The 8,872-nt window shown below is 42.9% G+C and overlaps 1 protein-coding gene across 16 annotated transcripts in view; it reads left to right on the top strand.

The window, feature by feature from the left end:
• Positions 1-8,872, top strand: part of TCF7L2 (transcription factor 7 like 2) — a 171,856-nt gene that overhangs the window by 138,958 nt on the left and 24,026 nt on the right. For 11 of the 16 annotated variants that reach the window (XM_042817832.1, XM_042817833.1, XM_042817826.1 and 8 more), the window contains exons 5-6: positions 5,223-5,355; positions 7,489-7,591. In XM_042817832.1, the coding sequence (XP_042673766.1) occupies positions 5,223-5,355; positions 7,489-7,591 (236 nt within the window). The remainder of the gene's footprint in view (positions 1-5,222; positions 5,356-7,488; positions 7,592-8,872) is intronic. The other 5 variants (XM_042817827.1, XM_042817828.1, XM_042817825.1 and 2 more) reach the window with 1 other exon arrangement.

The following is an 8,872-nucleotide window of genomic DNA, read 5'->3' as shown; positions in this document are numbered from 1 at the left end:
ATTTCGTCTCGTCCGGTGGCGGCGGGGGGGGTGCCTTTCCGCCCCCCCCCCCCCCCCCCCCCCCCCCCCCCCCCCCCCACCATTGTCCCAGCACATGGCTGTCAGTGCTCCTGTCATCATTTGTGTGAAAGAAGAAAATGAGCCTTTCTTAGGAGGGCGAGTTGGGATTATCAATGGGGGCCTTGTCTCCCGTTACAATAGGCAGTTAGCTTAGGGCAGGACCTTAGGCAGAAATCAGCTACATTAAACTGTGAAAGGGCTCAGGCCACTGTATCAGCCATAATGGGGCAAGGGGAAGTAGTTTTCAGGAGAAAATGCTTAGTCAGGTGTGAAAACATCCTTACAAAATAAACAGAGCAGGGTAAAATAAAATCTTTATTTTTTCAGGGAATGCTTTCTCACTGGCATCAGAGTTTTGTGTTTGTGACTCAGTGCCCATCCCTTCCCATCTAGTGGTGGGTCTGCTTGGTGTTAGCCTTTCTGTGACCCCAGATGGTTACACTGAGATCCGCTGGGTTGTAGCTCTCTGCTGGAGTTTGGGGAGCTTCGGCTGGTCTGGGTGCTCTCCCTTGGGTGCTGGTCACTCTGGCAAGAAATGGAAGAATATTTCATTTTCAACAATATCTTGGAGTTTACTCCTTCTTGCTGCTTACGTTTCTGAAACTTACAGATTTTGGGAGGAGGAAAGTTAATTCCGAGGCAGGTCCAGCAAGAGACCAACTTAGAGGAAAAAAAGACAATCTCTTGTGAGCGTCTTCAGAGCTGCAGTGCAAGAGCAGCTCAGGAACATCTGTTAACATTTCCCTGCCCATAGCATAACTGCAATAGCACCATCTGGAAAATACAGGGAGACAAGTTATAAACCTGTTTTTAATGTGAACTGGTACTGAATGGGACCCTTTGCCTAGCCCAGGGAACAGCTCCAGGAGGGCTGCTAATTCACTACCACCTCCGACCTTCTGCATCCATCCCGGAGGAGAGGGAAAGGCTGACAAACCCTCTTCTGTGCTGCTTTTGTTTTATTGTATTAGGCTCATAAAGGCACTCTCAGGGCCCATCTTTCTCCAGCGGAAAGGAAAAGCCAGGGGGGAACGGGAAAGAGGAAGACGTAGCAAAAAAAAAAAAAGACAGGCGGAGCTCTAGCTCCATTTGTTTTTGGTGGATGGTGATTAATAGGTTTGAAGGTGAATGGCAAGCTCGGGGTCCTGTGTGATGGGGAAGGAGAGGGGGCCTGGGGCACTAGTGCTCATCCATCTCTCCTGTTCATGGTTCCATTTGCAGGGGATGCTCATGGGAGGCTGCCTACCCCCTGCCCAGCGTGTGGGGTACAGGGTCTTGGGGCACGCTTCAGAGGTGCTCCATGACCCTACTGTTCTCCAGGGCAGGAGCTTCCCCCTGCCCTGAGCTGTGAGGATGGAAGAGAGAGGCAGTGCTGTAGGGTCAGGCTACCTTGCTGCTGTGGTGGCGTGGTGCTTTGCTTGGAAATGGAATGCTTTTTGTAGATTTTAGTAACGCCACATGACCCCCACAAGGACAGACCTTCTGGCAACCTTGGCATGTTCTTCTCTTGAGTTTATACCATGTTTATTATTAAAGCCAAACAAGCTATGAATTTGCAAACAAAAAAACCTGCAGTTACAAACTCTTCCTATTTAAAGATGGTTTTCTCTTTGTGTGCCCAACAATGCAATGTTTCATCTTGTTCAAGTCTTATGTTGCTTTTAGAGACTTAGGAACTATTGATTTATACAGCATGTATTAACTTCTTCAATAAATGGGGAGTATTCATCAGTGGGGTGTATTAAATTGGGCTGTATACACATAGAAGCATCTTTCATCCTGTTAATGAAATGTCCTTACCATGCAACAAAGACTAATACACAGCAATTTACACACACAATCCCCTGCAGTTTAAATCTGAAGCTCAGTTGTTTTGGGTTTTTTTTTCCCTAAAGGCTCCTATCAAACTTAGGCTAAATGGATCTCAGAATCCCTCTCTAATAAATATCAGTCCAAAATCTGTTGAATTTGTTACCTTTTTTTTTTTTCATTCCACAGCTCAATTGTTGTTTAAAATCATCTGTGTTTAAGCGCTCCCAAAAGCATTTCAAATTCATATATAGAGATTTAGTAGTTGGGTCCCTACAGGGACAATTTCCTCTGGTTTGCTTCAGGCAGGGGTTATCAAGAAAAGCAAACTTCTGTTGTTTTTTTGCAATTCTTTACCATGCCCTCTAACCCAGTGCATGAGATCCCAGCTTTCAGTGCAGACAAGTGATTTACCAGCAGATGACTTGGTGCTTTGTAGACGCTGAGATTTCTCTCCAGAAATCTCCACTTACTCTCGTCCTATTATCGCATGCACTGATGCTAATCTGCATGTGCCCGTGCAGCTCTGCTTTCCCTTTCTGACATAGCCATAAATGGAATTCTTCAAGTTGCCAGAGAAATTCCGGCATCTCACAACAGCTTTTAGCTTAAAACTGCCCTTCCTGAAGTACTCACAAATGTGTCTTGGAGAAGGGCCTTTTGCAGGGGGTTGGGTGGCTGAGATCACCTAATAGGTGTCTCCTATTGACTCTTCCCTGGTTTACCTTTCATTGCCAGTGGATGGGGTTAGGACCACACTTGTTTCTCTGGCCGAGCTCCCATTGACTTCAAAGGAAGATGCATATGCAGGATTAATCCTGCTCTTTCCCAGCTAGTCCTTTCTTTTTCTCTTTTCCAAGGAAGCTCAGTTAACTTCAGGAGTTCTGCTTTTAAAGAGTAGCTCATTATCATACTGTGCATGATTAGCTTAGCTTGCAAGTTGTGTGTGCTATTCTGAGCAGAGTGAATACCTTTTCCCAGTGTGTAATAAACTCTGCAAAACAGAGCGCAGTCCAAGCCGAGGGCAGCAATACAGCTGCTGACTGATTTTTGAGTATAGAGATGTTAATTTCCCATTTTTTCCCCAGTACATTCTCCCCACACCTCTGCCCCAACACCATCAGAGTTGCTAAGTATCCTGCCCTTATACCTACTACCTTTATATGAATCATCCAACTTCAGGGCAGTCATCCAAGAAAAGTGACTTACCTGGGGAAAACTTTGCAGACAAGTCTAGGCTGTTGATTTTTTGTTATTGATTTTCCCCTTTCCATTCCATTTTTTTTCTGTGAAAAGGGTTAAGTAAAGCACATAACAATGTAAAAGCCATGCCATTTTGGCAAGAAATTGCAGGGGTCTTGGTTTATCAGAGCAGTGGAAAGTGGTTTCCCACAGTACACGTGTAACCCTCTATGGTATGTATATATATATATATAGGTGTGCAAGTCTATTGTTCTCCTCGAGCATTGTTTCTTGTTTCTTGGCTTATGTCTAACCTTCCTTAGGTGTCCCTTACTTGTGTTTTTAACTAACCAGTTCCAGTTTCTATGAGAACAAACTCTCAGTGGAAGACAGAGCACTGTGCTGTCTTAACGTCCTTCAGGACCTGGATGAGGTTTTTAGCAGCAATGTGGATGTAATTGGGAGAGCAGAGAGCTCCAGCAGCCAACACTCATGCTTTGGTCACCAAAGAACAATCTGTGGCCAACAGAAATCCCTCTCATTGGGAACATTGCTTTCTGCAAACTAGATTTCAGCTAGCCATTTGGCCACGTACAATGCTATGCTGTTAGTGTGAAAGCTTGCTAAATTCTTCAGTACTTTCAGAGCGTTGAGTGAGCGTTCACTTGGAAGAGAACAGATTTTTGGTCAGAGGACATCTGGAAAGAAGGGGCTAAATCAACATGGCTTCTCTGATGATGAGGCTGGCTCTGTGTAGCTGTGAGCTGCCCACAGCTCTACAGCTGCCCTCAGACCCATGTGCCATGAATCGTGTGGGCTTTTCTGTGCCACAGAGCTGAACCATTCTCTGCAAGGGCTGCAGAAAAGTAAATCCTGCCGTCGTTTCACAAATAACTGAATTGTTTCTGAAGGGCTTCTATGAGAAGCTGAGAAGGTCAGAGCTGAGGTGCATGGGCTCCAGCAGTGGGGTGCTGTGCTGGCAGCAGTGGGCGTCGGATGGCAGCGGTGCTGTCGGGGCTGCCCTGCTCTCGCTGCTCTGTTTTAATGCAATTCCTTTTACTTGATGTTAATGCAAGTTGTTCCTTACTTAAAGTAATAAAAGGAAATGAAGACACATTCTAAAATGAAACCTGACTCTAATCCATTCATCATCTAATACCAGCCTCTTTATCTTTGCTGGTACCTAATCTGGTTAAATGTCCCTGTTGTAGGATTTTAGTGAAAATCCTCTATGGGGAATAGGGTTTTTTGCAATTGGATTACTCGCAGTAAATGGTCCAGCAGTTTGCTTGTTTCAGCTTAATTTTTTTTTTTGTGATCTTGTAAGGGTAAGTTACAGTTCAGCCTGTCTTTTCATTCATTGACTCATTCTTTCTTTTTATTATTGTTATGAAGAAAAAGATATATATTCCCCCCCCCCCTCGTCCCCCCTTGAGCTAGGAATGTGAAAAGAAAAAGAAAAACCTCCTGATATCTATGTGATTTTTCCCTCCACAAGAGTTTGAATTTCAATGGCTTTATCTATGTTTTTGCCATTATTTATACAGATAAATATTTTAGTAGCCTATTTCATCAGTATCCAGTTTCCATTTATTAGCACTCTGATGAATTGATAATTAATCAGCTCCTCTAAAATATATATATATAAAATATGCAGGTGATTGCTTGTCAGATTAATGCTTGCTGATGAAGGGAATACTCTTGCACTACAAAGGCTTTTTATCTGGAGTATTTGCAATGAGCAGTAAAATGCAGAACTGAAAGTGAGGACAGGAAGGGGAAAGGAAAAGACCTATAGGTCAGTGAGCATTTGGGTCTCTTGCTAATTAAATGGGGAACTCTGTCAGCCCCTCACTGAGGAGTCTGCCTGCATCTTCGAGGTGAAGCCCAAGATTATAAAATAGAAAGGACAAATTTTAAAGAATTGCTGTTGTTCCGTACAGGAGCACGACAGGTCAAAAAGATGAAAGAAACTCAAGAGCAGGGAAAGTGTGTGAGCAGATTTTAAGCAAGAGGGTGGGAAAGCTGCAAGGTTGGCACCAAGAAGGGATCCGGAAGAGCATGGAGCTCACGGGAATCCTAGGTGCTCTGTTTGCTGCATGTTGTGCCTTGTGCTGCAGTGGGGAGAGTGCAGCCTTCCTCTAATGCCATCGACCTTTCTCTCTTGACAGTCTAACAAAGTGCCAGTTGTGCAGCACCCGCACCATGTACACCCTCTTACACCGCTTATCACGTACAGCAATGAGCACTTCACACCAGGAAACCCTCCTCCACACTTACCAGCCGATGTAGATCCAAAAACAGGTAGGTGAGAAATAGTTTTGGGTTTTGAGAGAGTGTGGGTGGATCTCTCCGTTCTTCATATTATGGGGAAGGATTTCCCATGCTGGAGCACCAAAGGAGGCATGTAAAATGTCAAATGCATGTGAGAATCTGGACAAAATAGTTTCTTTTGAAGCTAATTAGGCTTCAGAAGGAAACCTACTGGGTGAATTTTCATAAAGCTTCTGCAAAGTGACACCAGACTTGCATGTGTGGGGTCGTTTGCAGGTGTGTTTCTGTGCAATCATGATACCCCATCCCGTAGTCAGACATGCTAACTGCTTGGTTTGCATGCACGACCCAGAGAGTTAAACATGTACGTTCTGTGATCTGCACTTACAAAATTGCAGCTGGAATTTTAAAGGTGGTGGGTCATGACCAGTTTCAAAATGAATCTCTTTTAATTCCCCAAATCCCATTGTTTCTGTGTCAGGAGTTCAGCCATTTTTCTCCTATTATGTTGAATTTTCATCCGCTCTAACTACTTAACTCAAGCTATCTTCTTGCAACTCTTTTCCCCAATGTAAGTGTACCCAACTCTCAGTTCAGCCTGAAGGGCAGTCTTTGTGAATATAGAGCAATGTGTAAAACCCTGACTAGATTTTTTGGTGTTACAGAATAGAATTTACATGTTATTCTAACTTTTAAAGAGTCCCTATTTAACCCGAGGGCCCGGAGAAGTCAAACAGCGTCAATCTTCTTTCTTCAGGCTGCACTGAGCTCCTAGTGACAGTGGTTTTGTTTTTGTTAATCCAAGTGCCAGCTAGTTAATTGGAAAGAGCATCTGAAACTGAATCCAAGTTCAGAGTTTGTCAAAAGAATTGCCCTGTGTTGCCCTAACATATGCAGATAATTTATTTAAGCTCCAGCCCTTGAACGAGGCAGTGCATTAGCTGTTTTTCACTCCATACACTTCAGTGGGGGCCCCTTTTAATTGTCCTTAATACTAACTTCACGTGGCTTAAAAGGAATCCATCTCGCCATCACTGGGTGTTGCAAGAGAATAGCAACCTCTCATTTAAATTATGGTAGTACAGGGAATAGCTTTTAAATGGTTATCGTAAAACATATGATTAACGTCCATAGACTGTTTGCTTTTCTTCAGTGAACATTCTTTCAAGTGTGCAAATAGCTCACCGGATGGTTAAAGCCCAGTTAATCTGTTTGGTTTTTGTAATGGAGAAAAAGCAGTGTCTGCATGAAAATCTCACAAGGAGATTTAATTTAGAGATTAAGGGCTTCCCGAGTGACTTAAAAAAATAGTTTTTAGCCATTATTATGGTCCCCCCTCCTTTTAACATCCTCTGTTTTAATTTTACTTTAGCTATGTAATTGTGCTCTGACTTGTTACTTGAAAGTCTCAGTCCTGTAGCCTTTACTCCTCCCCTGAGTAATTCCTACTTGCTTCTAAGGCAAGGATCCTAAGGTTTGAGCTTCCACTCTGCTCCCTGAGAGGGAGTTGCACCAGTTTCAGAGAGAATTGATGGGCTTCCTGTTCTACCCGTTACACCTTCAGCCTCTGCCCCCTATTTTACCAAGCACTTCCAGGCTCTATCATTGCTTTTATTTTTCTGCTCTTCTGTTTGGTTTTGCAGAAGTTTAGGAGTGCAAAACCAAGTGTCATTCATGTGCTTCAAAAGCAAACACCATTTGGAATTCTAACAACTTTCTAACTCTTTTTGGAGGTTGCTTTGGAATATTGCCCTGCTATTGAGTGTGCAGTTGAAGTAAGGGTAGAGCCTGTGCTCTTTTGGAGAGTTTGAGAGCGAATAAACCACAAACTTGATTGTTCTGTTGATCACTGAAGACAGCACCTAGCACAGCATCTCACCAGAACAGTAGCTGAGGCTTCTACGTTCTTCACTTTAATAACAAAATAATTATGTCTGAGGAGATGACAGAGAGAATTGCGTCAGTTTTTCTGGTTGAAACTCATTTATCAAGATGCCAAGAGGCCATTTATAAGACTGTGAAACAGCTTGTAAAAACTCAAAGAAAGTCACGAGTATTGGAGTGAGAAAGAAGAGATAGCGATGTAGAAACATATAATTCTACCTTATGTTAACTTTCTCCAGTGTCTCAACACTAACCTCACTTTATGTTCCTTTTCCGCAGGAATTCCAAGGCCTCCACATCCTCCAGACATATCTCCTTATTATCCCCTATCACCAGGCACTGTAGGACAAATCCCCCATCCGCTAGGATGGTTAGTACCACAGTAAGGAGTTCCATTTTTTTAATTTCCATTTTCTTTTTTGATGTATAAAATTCATGTTAAAAACTGTGTGTGTGTGCGCGCCTGTGTGTACGTACTGAGATAAGTCTGTTTGCCAACTGCCACTTTATTGAGTGATTATCAATTTACCCATCTCATAAAAATTAATTAAAACTCGCACCAAGTCATGTGGTCTTAAACAAACACAGGCAGCTGCGCACAGCTTTGCATGTTGTCTCAACCGACTGATGGCTCGTGAAGCATGCATTTTTAAGCTGTTCTGCAGAAACGTTCTTTTCTTGTTAGTACCTTTACACTAACCACATTTGTTTGTTTAATACACCCTCATGTTTGGTTTTCTGTGAGTTCACAGTGGATCTAATAGACTTCTTACATTTTTTTAACGGGGCCATCCTCATTATAAATGTGAAAGTTTAAATTTCTTTGGCTTTCCCTGTTAAAGCCCCATTCGTTTTTCTTGTGAAATAGTAGAGCTTTACATCAACTGGTGGACAGCATTCCTGGCTGAGACCGGGTTGGACAGTTGGAATCTATGGAATGGAGTTTTCTTGCAAACAAGAAAGAGGAATTAGCTTACTTTAAAACTGGCTAAGAAAAAAAGCCATATGAAGTAGTTGTTGGGTTTTTTGCTTATTTTGGTGTGTTGGTTTTTTTGTTTGCTTGTTTGTTTGTTTTGTTTTCCCAACTCTTTATATTCCACTTGCACAGCCCTGTTGAGCATAAGGCTCCCTCCAATAACTGAGCCTTTCTTTTTTTCTTCTTTTTTTTTTTTTTTAAATTTTGCCACCTCTGCAATGGGTTTGTGACACATTTAAGCACTTCCTAGGCCTTGTGTACACTATATTCTGTTTTAATTCTCATAAAATACACTTGTGCTGCTGTATACAATGGCTCTCTATATTATAGATCAAGGTCATTACTTCATTTTTCTCACATAGCCAGCTTCATCAGTATCAGGGAGATCATATTTCTTTAGAAATTACTTGCTCAAAGCTAGAAATTGCTTGTTCCTGCTTTAGGTTGTTTGGCCTTCTGTGCTAAAATACCTGTCTGTGAGTTTGCCTTCCCTAAGGCAACAGAATTCACACCCACGGGAGAGTTGGGATGAGTGGAGGCTGCACACGCACGTTGGCATCTAGGGGCACTGATACCTGGTGTGCTGGAGCTCAGGCCTCAGCAGTCCACTTGTGGCCTCTCTGCAAGTCTTCTTTTGTGGTAATGCCACTTGTGTGGGCTAGAGACTTTCTCTCACTGAAGGGGAAG

Source organism: Centrocercus urophasianus, unplaced genomic scaffold (assembly GCF_019232065.1).
Source record: "Centrocercus urophasianus isolate 14NV4802_14NV808 unplaced genomic scaffold, USGS_Curo_1.0 seq_17, whole genome shotgun sequence".
NCBI lineage: Eukaryota > Metazoa > Chordata > Aves > Galliformes > Phasianidae > Centrocercus > Centrocercus urophasianus.
The sequence above is the reverse complement of the archived record's forward strand: the minus strand, read 5'-3'. Positions and strand labels throughout refer to the sequence as shown.